General features: G+C 36.1%; 1 protein-coding gene across 1 annotated transcript; it reads right to left on the bottom strand.

Annotated features, from left to right (window-relative positions):
- Positions 1–19: 19 nt before the first annotated feature.
- On the bottom strand, positions 20–16,348 carry dync2li1 (dynein, cytoplasmic 2, light intermediate chain 1). Its single transcript, XM_061965323.2, has 13 exons — positions 16,278–16,348; positions 16,049–16,172; positions 15,944–15,978; positions 15,810–15,879; positions 10,306–10,394; positions 7,692–7,890; positions 7,558–7,626; positions 7,417–7,494; positions 7,237–7,316; positions 2,746–2,816; positions 2,517–2,614; positions 2,343–2,435; positions 20–543 (listed from the first exon to the last, which is right to left on the bottom strand). The coding sequence occupies exons 1-13, from the start codon at positions 16,289–16,291 to the stop codon at positions 481–483; spliced, it is 1,083 nt and encodes a 360-aa protein (XP_061821307.1). The 5' UTR covers positions 16,292–16,348; the 3' UTR covers positions 20–480.
- Positions 16,349–16,808: the final 460 nt, after the last annotated feature.

Genomic DNA, 16,808 nt, shown 5'->3' with positions numbered 1-16,808 from the left:
TTAAGAGCAAGTCGCTCTGTCAGCGTTAAGATAAGTTTATTATAAACAGTGACACGCGAGTTTCACCCCAACAGCTGAGTAGCAACATTTTAAAGCGCATGCAGAGGTAGATAGTTAAAGCTGCTGGATGCTGATCACTCACGATTATTCAAATGCAGCTGCTGTCATCTTGTGGAGTTAATGAAAAATAAACTGCATCAAGGGGTTCATGCCAATGTGTTTTGACAATGTGCCAATTTGGGAGTTATTTTGTAGACCACACATTGGGCGACCATGACACTGCGATTGATTGAATAGACGTGTTAATTACACTGCATGGAAGAATGACTATGTACAGTATGTAGAGGGACTAATAAAAAGTTGTTTCTCCATTTACATGATTTGTATGCTTGCCTTTGTGCATTACTGTAAAAAAAACAAAAAAACTTTCTAATGTCATTCATTGTTTGCATCTTATCCTGTTCAGGAGCTTTTTGGGTCTTATGTGTCCAGTTCTAGGCCTTTCCAGGACTTTGCTGCGTTCTTCTTGTACTCTTCCAGCTCCTACAAATAGAGAGAAAACATAGAATGAGGTCATGACACATATAAAGGCCTTCATAAATTCAAAACTGCTCCAGGCAGAAACCTTTAAGCTTCAAAAGGTGACTCAACTGAGGTAACTACAGGTGACACTAGTGTTTCGTAACAATTGTTGGGCTGCCAGCGCCCCCTGGAGAGCTGTCAGCGACACTCGGTTTGTAATACACTTTCCCACCACACAAACCACAACTCCAGCTCCAGACTTCTTCTGTTTGAGACAAAACCATAGAGAAGTTTCTTCCATGCATCCATTTTCTACCACTTGTCCTTCTCAGGGTCTTAAGTGCAAAAATTATGACTAAAGTGGGGAAGCTGTAATTTAATTTGCACTGTAATTGTATTGACAGTTTAGTTAAGAAACATATTCATTAATAATTTAGTGTATTTTAGCGCAACAATTGTATGTACCGTTTTCTTTTTTTAGGTAAGTTATTTATGAGTCTCTTCTTGTGAATTGTGAATTATATTTATATAGCGCTTTTTCTCTAGTGACTCAAAGCGCTTTACATAGTGAAACCCATTATCTAAGTTACATTTTTAAACCAGTGTGGGTGGCACTGGGAGCAAGTGGGTGAAGTGTCTTGCCCAAGGACACAACAGCTGTGACTAAAATGGCAGAAGCGGGGATTGAACCTAGAACCCTCAGGTTGCTGGCAGTATGCAGTATATTTGGTTAGTACTTATTTTCTTATCAGTCTAACCTAAGCCTAAGGTTTGTGTGTTAAATACATAATAATCTTTGTGATTCAATCAATCAATCAATCAATGTTTATTTATATAGCCCTAAATCACAAGTGTCTCAAAGGGCTGCACAAGCCACAACGACATCCTCGGTACAGAGCCCACATAAGGGCAAGGAAAAACTCACCCCAGTGGGACGTCGATATGAATGACTATGAGAAACCTTGGAGAGGACCGCATATGTGGGCAACCCCCCCTCTAGGGGAGACCGAATGCAATGGATGTCGAGTGGGTCTGACATAATATTGTGAGAGTCCAGTCCATAGTGGATCCAACATAATAGTAAGAGTCCAGTCCATAGTGGGGCCAGCAGGAAACCATCCTGAGTGGTGATTAACACATGTTTTCATATCATTTGACAAGGTTTATCCTGTTAAACTGTAAGTAGGTTAGATATTATCAATGAACATGAGTAAAATAAAAAGTAAGATTACTATTTCAATGTTGAGTGGGCCCCCTGTAGAGGAGAAGTTGGGACCTGATGTCAAAAAGGTTAAGAACCCCCGGTTTACACGGCATGTCTCTAGTAGCAGTGGTTTATTTTGGACATGTTTACAACAAACCAAAAAACATTTTTAAAAGGTGAAATAATCTTTAATATTACAGTGAAACTTTTTTATTCCCACACTTTATTTATAAAATAAATACCGACCACTACAATTATTAATTTACTTCTTATTGCAATATATTATAAATATGTTTTACTCATGTATAAGCATTATTTTTTTCTTTGGCACAAACATACATTCGTACAATGTACACATATTTAGGCACATATACACAGACTAAGTAACAGTAACACAAACCAATAAGTAAATAACTACCCAAATAATTACAATAATAATACTGTAAACACCTTGTGATTGTTAGAGACCCTCACTCTTGTACATATTGAAAATCATGTCCTTGTATCGCTTTTGGAGCTCAACTAACTGTGCGGACAGCACTGTTCTAGTTCTTCATAACTAATGTCATGAGCATGCACAAGTGGAGGTCACTAGTAGTGTGTGGTGGTTTATCACCTGATCTTTCTGTGCCCGCATGGCATCAATCTGAGGCTCGCTGTATTGAGGGTCCTTGGCTGGATCCTTCAGCTCCTTCTGCTCACTGAGGCTCTGCACGGATAAACTAAAATTAATGAGTCCTAAATTTGTCATTTTCTTCTTTTTTCTTTTCATAACCAGTGCTTGGCTGACCTCTGGAGGGAAGATGTGCTCAAAGACTTTCTTCCACAGGTCTTTGGGGTTTCTGGCATGCAGGGAAGCAATGTCCACATTGGTCGTGGGAGGGGACCCTGCCACATTTCAAACAAACAATTCCATTACCGCTAATAAATGTAACAATAAGAATATTAAAAGCCATTGGGTATGTTTAATGTGTTTTCATGCTGTACTCATCTCGGCCACAAGATGGCGACCTGCTCACCGATTTGGCTGAAAGAATCGGCGCCTGCTGGAATGATGAGTGGCTTACTGGAGTCACATGATATTGTTTTACTGAAAATATACAATATAAAAGTGTACACGATCAATATAAAATTTTGTAAAATTGTAATAAACAACGATACCTCAAATTAAGAGTGTTTTAGTTGGTTGGTTGAAGTTTATTTCAAACATGAATACAGTTTCAACATTATACATCACATGTTTTCCATTTCTCTATACAACATGCTCAAAAAGGATTAGGAAGAAGCAGAGTTTATTTAGTCCTACCCTTTTTCCACTTCATAGCAGTTTTTTACACATATATGTTCACTTCCTGTTTTTAATATGTAGCAAAGTTGTATCAATATTTTTTAAATACAACAGTTCTCTTCATAAAAGTTAAGTCAGTTACAATTCACATAAAGAGATGAATCATATCTTAGTTTCAATTAATATTGTTGTTCTTTTTCCTTATACATTGTAAACACTTTGTTTGAACAGCCTTTTAAACTGCATCAAGTTAGTACATTGTTCGACTTCTTTGCTTAATCCATTCCATACAGCATACAGATATGCTAAAGGTATTTAATGTTGTCCGTGTATACAAATGTTTTAAATTACATTTTTCTCTGAGGTTATACTTCTCCTCTTTTGTTGAGAAGAATTGTTGTATGTTCTTGGGTAGCAGGTTATATAGTTTGCTTTGTACATAATTTTAGCCGTTTTCAAATTCACTATATCGATGAATTTCAATATTTTTGATTTAATAAATAAAGGGTTTGCATGTTCTCTGTATCCAAAATTATGTATTATTCCAATTGTTTTTTTTGGTAACACGGTTAATGAATGAAGTGTATTTTTGCAGTTATTTCCCCATATTTTTCCACAATAACTCATATATGGTAACACTCGCGAGCATTAGAGAATATGGAGTGATTTTTGGTCGAGAACATATTTTGCTTTATTCATGAGAGAAATATTTCTTGCCATCTTGTGTTGTGTATTTTTTATGAGATTTCCAGAATGTTGATTTTTGTTATTCTTTCGATGTCTACTCTGTGTATTTGTATTTGTGTTTGACTTTCTCCTCTACTGTTACCGAATAACATTATTTTAGTCTTACTGAGATTCAAAGATAGTCTGTTTATGTCAAACCATTTCTTTAATTTATTCATTTCTTCTGGTAATATTTGTATTAGCTTCTGTGTGGTTTCCCCTGAACAAAACATAGTCGTGTCGTCTGCAGATAAAACTAACTTTAAGTCCTTTGTAACTTTACAAATGTTATGTATATAAAGATAGAACAATTGGGGTCCCAGTATTGATCCCTGTGGTACGCCGCAAGATATCTCCTACGCTGTTGACGTACTTTCAACTATTTTCACAAATTGCTTCTTGTTTGTTAAGTAGCTTCTTATCCAGTTGAAGACCAACCCTCTGATTCCGTAGAGTTCTAATTTATTAATTAAGATATTATGGTTGATTGTGTCAAATGCTTTTGTTAGATCCATAAATACTGCTGCACACTGTTTACCATCTATTGCATTGGTTATTTCCTCTGTTATTTTGATTAATGCCATCGATGTTGAAATGTTAGCTCTGCATCTGTATTGGTTCCCTGCAAGTGTTCCACATTTATTAATGAATGGGGTATAATCTGTTGTCGAATAATTTTTCAATGATTTTAGAAAACTGTGAAAGTAATGAAACAGGTCTATAGTTTGTAAATTGGTGTTTGTCTCCAGTCTTGTAAATCGGAACAACTTTGGTCATTTTCATTTTGTTTGGGAATTTCTCTCTTTGAGATGATAGATTGCTAACATACGTTAAAGGATCTGAAATGTCTTCAATAACTTTTTTAATGGCTATTTGGTGAAAGTCAGTTGAGGTCTTGGATTTACATTTCTTTACAATTTTAATTATTTCTTCTTTTGTCACATTATTGAGGAACATCAAGTTGGGATTTCTGTCCATGGGGTCATTCAAGTTCTCAACTGACTCGGGATCTGGAATCTTTTCCTCTAGATTTGGTCCAATATTTTCAAAATACTTATTGAAGCTTTTAACTACTTCCTTTATATTATCACTTTTTACATTTTCATTTAAGAAGTATTGGGGGTAAGCCCTCTTCGCACCATTTTAATAATACTATTTAGGATTCCCCCATGTTACTCTCATACTATTTTTGTTCCGGTCCAACAGAGGTAAGAATTGTTTGTTTGGCTAATCGTTATGCTTTAGATTGAAAGCAAGACTTAGGAGTTACAAGTATCCCTGCCATTAGTTGGCGTAAATACCGTGAGATCCTCCGTATCATTTTTCCTTACTCACTAGCATTAGCTTACAGCTAGAGATGTACATAACTTTGTGTTTCCAAGCATGGAAGGAAGAGAGTGAGTGTTAAGAACAGTGCTGAGAAGACAAAGTAGATGACAGTCAATGAATTAAAGAAAGAAATCATCAAAACCATGTGTTAAAACCATGTGTCAAAACCGCTAGTGTTACCATATCAGAGTTATTGTGTAGAAATATGGGGAAATAACTACAAAAGTACACTTTATTCATTAACTGTGTTACAAAAAAGATCAGTTAGAATAATACATAATGTTGGATTTAGAGAACATACAAACCCCTTATTTATTGAATCAAAAATACTGAAATTCCACGACATAGTGAATTTGCAAACAGCTAAAATTATACACAAAGCAAACTATAATCTGCTACCCAAGAATATACAACAATTCTTCTCAACAAAAGAGGAGAAATAGAATCTTAGAGAAAAATGTAAATTTAAAACATTTGTACACACGTACAACACTTAAGACCTTCAGTATACCAGTATGTGGAATTAAATTATGGAATGGATTAAGCAAAACAATCAAACAATGTACTAATATAATCCACTTCAAGAAACTCTTCAAACTTTAAGTGTTTACAAAGTACAAAGAACCATGATAAACATTCTGAATTTATTTCATCCATCCATTCATTTTCAAAGTAATCTTACTCATCTCACTATATGAAATATAACTTAGTATTATTTATTCATTTATTTATTTTTATTGTGATTACTTATGGAGTACATTATGAATAAATTGAGAACAGGAAGTGAACAAAAGTTTTAGCAACTGTTATGAAAAAGAAAAGGGGTAGGATTAAATAAACTCTGCTTCTTCCTCATCCTTTTCGAACATGTTGAAAAGAGAAACTGGAAATTGTAATGTATCATGTTGAATGCTTGCATGTTCGAAATAAACTCAAACGCAACTCAAATCAACTCATGACAGAGTGTCGCCAACATGGTGAAGCAATTCAAGCGTATTGCTGCTAGTCTGCACCATACTGAAGCAGAATGAGACTAACACCAGCCAGGAATGTTAAAATAATATATAAACGGTGGACATAAAATATGGAAAAGCTGCAAATGGTGTTTTTGACGGAGTAGCAGCTGGAAGGAGATACCGTAAGAAGTTCACTCTCCAAGGGAAATGCTTTAAAAAAAAATGTATTGTTATTATTATTATATTACTTCAAAGTGTATACAACTACTGTAGTTGTCATGAGTATCTTCTGTACTATTGTTTTTATACAATATTTCTTATCTAAAAGTTTTTTGGGGGTTTTTAAAGGCAAGTTAAAATTGTGATGCTTGGGGGGAAGCAAACACCAACTAAATAGATTTTTAATTCATTTCAATGGAAGACGTTAATTTAACATACAATTGTTTTGAGTTAAGAGCCCCATCACAAATCCAATTAAGCTCTGTACAAGGAGGCCAGCTAGTGTGACTATGTGAGTACGTCTTGTAAACCTCACTTCCCAACATCTTTGGAGATGTGCTAGACACTGAGTTGACAGGCTTTTAGCTCATTGGCTAGCACTGCCAAATGTAACTCTCAACCAGTGGGGATTTGTGGATGCAAGTTTGAAGCCTGTTTGACATGTGTCAAACTCAAGGCAGGGGCCACATCTTTTTACGTGGCCCACAAAAGCCTGGAAATAATAAGACAGTAGCTAAATGTATTTACATTTTTACAGAAAAAGTTATTAGCTGCAGTTCTTAACAGAATTGTATTTTGTTATTTGATGGAACAAACTATTCAAATATTTTTATAGGTGAATAAGTGAACTTTAATATCTGCTTGTCACATTGACTTGTGATTCAAAAGCAAGTTGTCCATCAGTTTGTTGGTTAAGCAATGATAATAATGAAATGAAAGGACAATTGTATAATATCATGGGGCAAATATAAATGTATATCTGAGGGCAGCCATAACTGTAATGTGGCCTAAAATGAAAATTAGTTTGACACCCCTGTATTGAACTTATAAACACGCACGCACACATGTATATTGACATTAAAAAAAATACTTACTAGTTATAAGAGCAATTACTCAAGATATATGTAATAATAGTAAAGGACTTCTCAAACTTTAAAATAGCTGCATTGACATGGACGCTAATTGATTAATTTGTGCAAATCTAACCTCACCTTGTTTCCACATTGAAAGCCAGACGGGAGAAGAAGCTCTTCGTTTTTGACATCTGGCTCTCCGACTTGATGCTCGTGAACTGTAAAAGGATAAAATTGGGGAGGAATAAAAGTCAGAAGACAAAAGTAATAGTGACGCATCCCTGGTGTGAATGTGCGAAAATGGCTCGATGAACTTACAATGAGAGAAGCCGCGTGGTAGTGAGCAACAAAACGCAACGTCTTAGACACCACTTTTCTCTGGTCGGAGGAGAATTCCTGCAATGTTGACCATTTTAAACTATACAAATAATGCCATAAGATTACTGCAAAAAAATGTACCTGAAAGCGGTCGTACTTGCTGCCGACAATAAGCAGAGGAACTGGGAAAGGACTGATCAGCTCTCTGTCCTGTTAGATCATCCATCCGCCATTATAAAACATACTGGTTATCCTCCATTAATGTTTATGCTTACGGGGTAGTCTTTGGGCAGGACACGCGTCGCAGAGGAGACAGACGTTTGGTGTTTGGATCCAGCTCGACTTTTTTCATCCTGCATCACCTGAGAGGCAGCCTTCTCCACTTGGACTTGTGCCGCTTGCATCAGCTTCTCCATAGTCCCCCACAGGGCGTTTGGACTGGAAAGGTCCAAGACGAGGATGACAGACAGAGACCTGGAACAAGAGGACAAAACATTTACAGTTACTGTTTGTTTTCAACAAGAGAGGAGCAATACGAATGTGGAAAACATCTCTGTGCTCAACACTACAAACTTTCATCAAATCAATATGTGGAGTAAAATTATGGCACAAATCAACCAAACAATGTATCAATATGAACCCCTTTAAGGAATAGTAAAAACATATTTTTCATAAAAGGTATGCGGAACCAGAATAATCACTTATTCTAAATATGTGTATGTATTATAAAATAATAAGGTTTTATTATCATATATGCTGAATGTATTCATTATAAAATGTTTGTCTGTGTTTACTACTCTATTATGTATTCCCTGAATAAGCTATCTACTGCTACACATTCTTTATTATTGTCTTTTGTTTTAAAAATGGTAACACGTGAACATGAAAAACACAGCAAGAGAGGCCAGTTTGTGTCTTTTTAAGAAAACTTTTTTTACACTGAATGTATATAACTGATTTTTTTTGCATTTGAATTTGGGGAACATAACTTTTTTTAATCAAATTATGCTGACAATTTCATTGAAAAAAAAAATCAGTGTTTGAAAATTCAGTGTATAAAAATTTTGTGTCGAAAAATTCACTGCTTCAAAATGCAAGTATCACTTTAAGTAAAATAAGACTAAAGCAATTTATCCTGTCTCAAAACCAGCCAATGAGGTGTCTAGTTTGAAGTCACCTTGCAAAACAGCATAAAAAAGCAGATAATTGGCCTACCTTGGCATAATTCAACATAATTAACATTTCAATGCACCCTGCTGGATATTTTCAAACTACAGAAATGATTCCAATGATTATAATTTGCACTTTTGAGTGACATACGATTGAAGCTTTGCTTTTTTTGCAGACCAGGCACGAACTGAGTGGGGCAGAGTGGGCGGGGCTTGCTTACGGCAGAGTTATACAACAAAGTTTTACAGAACAGCGATATTATATCGAATATGTAGATGTCTTTTACCCTTTGCATTTATGTTTTGCCGAGTTTGTTGCATCTTTGTTGCTCTTGCTGGATTATAAAATGTGTAGATCAAGGAGGTGGTTTGCAGTAGAAGCACAACTGTCATATAGTCTCAATATTCAGTGTTTTATTGTTCCTTGTTAGCATTGTAAATCCCACATTATGTATTTCCATGTACATTCTGAGTGTTTTTTCAGTAAAAAACTAAAAACACCTTCTCAAAAACGGACTGAATGTTAGTTTTTTTGCAAGAGCAACAAAAATGCAAAAACACGGCGAAAAACAAAGGCAAAAGGATAGAAAAAAAACGATCCACTTATATAATATCACTGTTCATATATCATTGCTATATTTTGAAAACACTCAGCGGGCCGCATTGAAGTGTTAATTATGTTGTATTATGCCCAGATTTTTTTTTTTGATTGATTGAAACTTTTATTAGTAGATTGCACAGTGAAGTACATATTCCGTACAATTGACCACTAAATGGTAACACCCGTATAAGTTTTTCAACTTGTTTAAGTCGGGGTCCACTTAAATTGATTCATGATACAGATATATACTATTTTCATAATACAGTCATCACACAAGATAATCATCACAGTATATAAATTGAATTATTTACATTATTTACAATCCGGGGTGTGGGATATAGAGGGGGGGGGTTTAAGTTTGGTTGGAATCAACACTTCAGTCATCAACAATTGCATCATCAGAGAAAATGACATTGGAACAGTGTAGGTCTGACTTGGTACATATGTACATCAAGTATTGGACACAGAGAGAGAGATCAGAAATTATAAGAAAAAGTGACTACATTTGATTGTTTACATTTGATTATTTACAATCCGAGGAGGTATGATGAGGAAGGGAGGGTGTTAGTTTAGGGTTGAAGTTGCCTGGAGGTGTTCTTTTAGTGCGGTTTTGAAGGAGGATAGAGATGCCCTTTCTAAAGCCCAGTTAACTGCTTTTTTTAATTATGTTTTGCAAGAGCCGTGTCACATGACTTCAAACTTGACACCTCATTGGCTGGCTTTAAGACAGGATCGATTGCTTTCGCCTTATTCTACCGGAAGTTAGTCTTGCTTTTTGAAGCAACAATTTTTTCGACACAGAATTTTTCAACACTGATTTTTTTACACTGAATTAATATACATTGCATTTTTTTTTTACACTGAGTTTTTATACATTGAATTTTTTTTTTCAGTTTGAAGTAAAAAAAATTCAGTTCTCAAAATTCAAACGCAAAAAAATCAATTGTATAAATTCAGTGTCAAAAAAAAGCTTTTGTGATTAAAACACAAATTATCCTCCATAACAAATCATCAGGAAATGCTGGGCCTTAGTTAGTATTAAATATACTTTGCTCCATCCCACTTCTTTTTGGACATGCAATAATTGTTTTATGTTTCTTGTTTGCATGTGTGCACTACCTTATGCTGGCAGGAGTGATGGGTATCTGGACCAGGTCTGACAAGGATGTACCGCCTCCTAACTCCCATAAATGGGCAATGTCTTTGGGCTGAAACAAGAAGCCAACTCGTTAGTTTGAATTACATGCCAGCCCATGTGTATATACACAACATACAGTATCTCACAATAACAAGTACAGGATTGATTTTGAATTAAGAGTCGTTTTAAATTGATAATCGATTGTGAATCGAATCGTTACCCCCAAGAATCAAATCAAATAGTCGTGTGGTGCCTAAAGATTCACAGCCCTACTTTTAGGCAATGATGGTTGTATGTTGACTGATAGAATAGATGGGATTTATAATATAGACTATAACTGTACCTACCATTGTGTTTACACTTGATCCAAAAGTGAATCCAAATGAATAAAAATAAATAAACAAAATCAACAAAAAATAAAACATATTTTTGAAGTTTGATTTTTTAGTTTAGTTGCCAGAGGGGGTGCCATTGTATCTGTAAGTGCAATAAACAGAGAACGTTGCCTTAAGACGTGGGTCAACAACCCGCGGTTCTCAAGCTGCATGCGGCTCCCTGTAGCATTTTTAAAAATGATTGAAAATGGAAAAACGATGGGGGAAAAATATATTTTTTGTTTTTAGTATGTTTAAGGACAAACATGACACAAACATTCCCAATTGTTAGAAATCCCACTGTTTTATATGTTTGTGTGTATGCTTCACTGATGAGAGTATTTGGTGAACATCGTTTTGTTCTACTAATTTTGGCAGTTCTTGAACTCACCACAGTGTGGACTGTTTGTTTACATGTAAAATCTTCCGCTCCTTCTTTGTCTCATTTTGTCCACCAAAAGTTTTGTGCTGTGCGTTAATGCACAAAGGTGCGCTTTGTTGATGTTATTGACTTGTTGGAGACCTAATCAGGCATATTTGGTCAGTCCATGATTGCAAGCTAATCAATGCTAACATGCTATTTAGGCGAGCTGTATGTACATATTGCATCATTATGCCTCATTTGTAGGTATATTTGAGCTCAATTAATATCCTTTACTTTTATCCTCTTTGTAATAATTTAGTTTTGCATGTCTCATGACACATTATCTGTATGTAATATTGGCTGCATTTCAGATAGTTGTTTGTGTGCCATGTTGTTCCAGACCACAGCAAATGTTACCTAGCTTGCAAAGATTGTAATAAATCTATTAAAAGAAGACAGCCTGCTGTTTCATTTAACTTCGACACACACATCTATACCTTTGACCATTAAAAGCCAGTAATTTCCAGGAGTTATCTCACCTTCTGAGTAACCTCTGATTTACTAATGGTTTCTAATGTTGTAAAAATGTGTAGAATAAATATAAAATGTCAACATTTCTGTCAGCGACGATTTGCGTCAGCCTGCGACACTTAGTCATTTTGATAGGTGGCTATTATAGCTAATATAGACACTTACGTCATGTGTTGCCTTCATTATAAGACTTATATACGGCTTTTCATTTTTTGCGGCTCCAGACAGATTTGTTGTTTGTATTTTTGGTCCAATATGGCTCTTTCAACTTTTTGGGTTGCCGACCCCTGGGTTAGACTAAAAAACAATATTAATAAAGTTATTCTTTGTTGTAAGTTGATCTATATTTCTTTCTTTCGTCTTGCTTTGTTTTCATTAATGTTAATCAGGATACAATGTTATGCAGAAGTGTACTTATAACAATTTTAAAGACAAATTATTCTATTTATAGTCACGGCAGAGGGGGTGAGGAAATGTTTTATTCTTCAACAGAAGAATAAAACAGAAAAATAATTAAGAAACAGAAAAATAATTAAGAAGCACTGAACTGGTCCCCCTTTTGAATAATGATTAATCATGATTAATCACAGTAAAATTACTTGCATAATTCAAATCAACCCAAAAAAACAACAACAATATATTGACACAAATGTTATTGTCAAAATGTCATACAGGAAGAGTTTTAAAAATGATAAGACTTATATACAGCTTTTCATTTTTTGCGGCTCCATACAGATTTGTTGTTTGTATTTTTGGTCCAATATGGCACTTTCAACGTTTTGGGTTGCCGACCTCTGCCTTAAGAGAACCGTTCAAAAGACTCGATTTGTTTGTGATTGTCACATCTTCAACTCTATAGTACCATACAGCAGGGATCCCCAACCTTTTTTCCACCAGGGACCAATTTAATAAATGCATTATTAAAAAAACAGCAAAAGAACAAGCATGAAAAATCAACTCATTATAACGCTGAAGTTGTAATATAAAGGAGTTGTAATATACATCTATAAACAAGCTTATTGGTGAGTTTAGTGGGAAAAGTGAAAGTAAAGTCAGAGAAAATGTGGTAGTTTATAAATTAATTCATGTTTCTGTGCGGCCAGGTCTAAATGCGTCACGGATCGGTACTGGTCCCCGGACCGGTGGTTGGGGATCACTGCCATAGAGTACTCTAAAGAATAGAATAGAATAGAATGGACTTTATTGTCATTATAGTTGCATATAACGAGATTAAGGACTGCAGTAGTGGGAACAAATATGGGGTAAAAATAAATTACACAACAGGTAATAAAGAAAAAACTAACAATTGAAATAAACAGACTACTATCCAATAAAAAAAATAAGCAATCCTGTACAATATACAAAACACTATACAAATACAAAATACTGTACAATATACAGAACAAGACAAGAGTACCGGAGTAATAAATAACAATCAGTGTCGGACGTATTGCACTCGAAGGGTAATATTGCACAGTAGGGTATTAGGATATTGTATAGGGGTGAATTATTGTTATAAGTTCAAGATGGTGACAGCTCTGGGAAAGAAGCTGTCTCTGAGCCTGTTTGTTCTGGCTCTGAAGCAGGGGTCCCCAACCTTTTTTGCACCAGGGACCGGTTTAATGTAGGCATTATTTTCATGGACCGGCCTTCCATGTGTGGCAGATAAATATAGCAAATAAGTGCCTGAAAAATGAATATGTGAAAAAACTCATTAGTGGAATTAGTGGGAGCCCCTAGCCTTTTCCCTTTGCAAAAAAGCTCTCCATACACTTTTGTTTTTTTACTCGTTTCTGCTCGTAGTAGGCTTTGTTTTGGCTTTAGTATCTGATGGGTTATAGGTGATACATCACACTCAAGGACAATAGCATGGATATGTAAGAAAGCTAGAAATACTTGCCATTAGTTCCAATAGATTTCTGTGGGTTACTATTTCCATTCTAAAAGTTATGTATTCATATTTTGTGCAATATTTCATACGTAGATACACTAATGTTAGCTTTTTTTGGTTCAATTTTCCATGCGTAAATACATCTGTTATTGCTAAATACTTGTATAATAGGACTACGTGCAATAACACCAGCACTTTAAATTACTAGGCCAAAGAAGATGTGTATTTTCTACCTTCAGCACAATTATTATATGCAACAATTTATCACCTCTCCATCTGCCTTATGCACATTAACTCCTATGGTCACTTTGTTCTTGATCTACCCTGATCTTAGGTCATCAACCTAGCTAGATGGAACCTAGCTTTTGGCTACAATTTGGCACCTTTATATTTTATATGTTTATTATGTGCATTGTCCCATGTAACAAATATGTAACAAATATAGCAAATGGCAACTTCGTATCAGGAGTTGTATAATACAAACCCCGTTTCCATATGTGTTGGGAAATTGTGTTAGATGTAAATATAATACAATACAATACAATGATTTGCAAATAATTTTCAACCCATATTCAGGTGAATATGCTACAAAGACAAGATATTTGATGTTCAAACTGATAAATATATATTTTCTTTTGCAAATAATCATTAACTTTAGAATTTGATGCCAGCAACACGTGACAAATAAGTTGGGAAAGGTGGCAATAAATACTGATAAGGTTGAGGAATGCTCATCAAACACTTATTTGGAACATCCCACAGGTGAACAGGCAAATTGGGAACAGGTGGGTGCCATGATTGGGTATAAAAGTAGATTCCATGAAATGCTCAGTCATTCACAAACAAGGATGGGGGGAGGGTCACCATTTTGTCAACAAATGCGTGAGCAAATTGTTGGACAGTTTAAGAAAAAACTTTCTCAACCAGCTATTGCAAGGAATTCAGGGATTTTACCATCTACGGTCCGTAACATCATCAAAGGGTTCAGAGAATCTGGAGAAATCACTGCACGTAAGTAGCTAAGCCCGTGACCTTCGATCCCTCAGGCTGTACTGCATCAACAAGCGACATCAGTGTGTAAAGGATATCACCACATGGGCTCAGGAACACTTCAGAAACCCACTGTCAGTAACTACAGTCGGTCGCTACATCTGTAAGTGCAAGTTAAAACTCTCCTATGCAAGGCGAAAAACGTTTATCAACAACACCCAGAAACGCCGTCGGCTTCGCTGGGCCTGAGCTCATCTAAGATGGACTGATACAAAGTGGAAAAGTGTTATGTGGTCTGACGAGTCCACATTTCAAATTGTTTTTGGAAACTGTGGACGTCGTGTCCTCCGGACCAAAGTGGAAAAGAACCATCCGGATTGTTATAGGCGCAAAGTTGAAAAGCCAGCATCTGTGATGGTATGGGGGTGTATTAGTGCCCAAGACATGGGTAACTTACATCTGTGAAGGCGCCATTAATGCTGAAAGGTACATACAGGTTTTGGAGCAACATATGTTGCCATCCAAGCAACGTTACCATGGAGGACCCTGCTTATTTCAGCAAGACAATGCCAAGCCACGTGTTACATCAACGTGGCTTCATAGTAAAAGAGTGCGGGTACTAGACTGGCCTACCTGTAGTCCAGACCTGTCTCCCATTGAAAATATGTGGCGCATTATGAAGCCTAAAATACTACAACAAAGCCCCCCGGACTGTTGAACAACTTAAGCTGTACATCAAGCAAGAATGGGAAATAATTCCACCTGAGAAGCTTAAAAAATGTGTCTCCTCAGTTCCCAAACATTTACTGAGTGTTGTTAAAAGGAAAGGCCATGTAACACAGTGGTGAACACGCCCTTTCCCAACTACTTTGGCAAGTGTTGCAGCCATGACATTCTAAGTTAATTATTATATGCAAAAAAAGAAATAAAGTTTATGAGTTTCAACATCAAATATCTTGTCTTTGTAGTGCATTCAATTGAATATGGGTTGAAAATGATTTGCAAATCATTGTATTCCGTTTATATTTACATCTAACACAATTTCCCAACTCATATGGAAACAGGGTTTATACATCTATGATCAAGCTTATTGGTGTGTCTGGTGGGACTGGCGAAAGTTAAGTATGAGGAAATGTGGTCGGTTATAAATTATTTAATGTCTCTGTGCGGCCCGGTAGAAAACGTGTCACGGACCAGTGCCGGTCCCCGGACCGGTGGTTGGGGACCACTGCTCTAAAGTGTATCCCAAGTGTACTTTAGTATTGCCACTTAACAATACATAAACAAATACTTGCTGAAATATTAGATGCAAGAAATATAATTTGCTATCCTTACTGTGTTGTGTCCTGTGGCTCTCCTGCCAAAGGTGTACTCCAGAGCCAGAGTAGGTTTAGCCGGCTCATCCCTGGTATGTTGACAATGTTAGCTGAGACTTCTCCAGCTTGTCAAACCACCACTAACAAACTCACCTGTCCAGACATCTGAGTAGAATGGACGTCTTGCCCTGCAACAACAAATATAATGAGCTAAATGAAGCACTTCTAGTAAAAAGTAAGGTTTGAACAAGAACGCACCCCGGCCTTGCTCCCCATCAGGAAGACAGTCCTCTCACCAACCGCCTCTCCTCCACCCTCCTCCGCACCTCCATTCTCCACACTTTGGACCTCCGCCGCGGCCAGCTCCCACAACTTGTCTGAGCTGGTAAACATATACATTAACTTAGTTTACCTTACCTAAAACTGGATGTCGTGACTTATGATACGGCCAGAAAGCACAAAATTAAACAAAGACACTTTTACTCACCTTATTTTAGCCATTATCGGTAGCTAGCATGTCTTGCTAAACATAATAATGTAGCGCGCGTATGCGTCGCCACAGCAACGGGCGCATATTGATGACGTATATCCGGCTTACAATTAAACTGCCTACTTTAAAGCTAATTTCTGAGAAAAATATTTAACTGTATGCAATAAATTGTTCCCTTATCGTTTACTTGAGTTTTTAAGACATCACAATGTATGTCAAGAGTTTATTTACTTGGGTTGAGTCACATTAACAGCACTTTGTCGTCCTGTTTAAGTCTTTAGAGCAGGCCTGGGCAATTATTTTGACTCGGGGGCCACTTTTAAAGAAAAAATGTGTCTAGGGGCCGGTATATCTATTTTTATGAACACTAATACAAAACCTCACAATAATGTCTGATTGAATGCTAAAAACATTATGACAGACCGCCTTAAAAAACGTAATGGAATTTTAATTTTTTCTATTAAGGATAAAATACTGAATATTGACAAAATATGAACGTCACATCCACTTTCGATCGACATATTTTAC

Source organism: Nerophis lumbriciformis, linkage group LG02 (assembly GCF_033978685.3).
Source record: "Nerophis lumbriciformis linkage group LG02, RoL_Nlum_v2.1, whole genome shotgun sequence".
NCBI lineage: Eukaryota > Metazoa > Chordata > Actinopteri > Syngnathiformes > Syngnathidae > Nerophis > Nerophis lumbriciformis.
The sequence above is the reverse complement of the archived record's forward strand: the minus strand, read 5'-3'. Positions and strand labels throughout refer to the sequence as shown.

Excerpts from the sequence above, each read along its gene's own strand:
- dync2li1 (XM_061965323.2), bottom strand. Across the intron at positions 15,979-16,048 it reads TGATGGGGAGCAAGGCCGGG|GGCAAGACGTCCATTCTACT; the intron begins GTGCGTTCTTGT and ends TTGTTGTTGCAG. Across the intron at positions 15,880-15,943 it reads CTACTCAGATGTCTGGACAG|GGATGAGCCGGCTAAACCTA; the intron begins GTGAGTTTGTTA and ends TCAACATACCAG.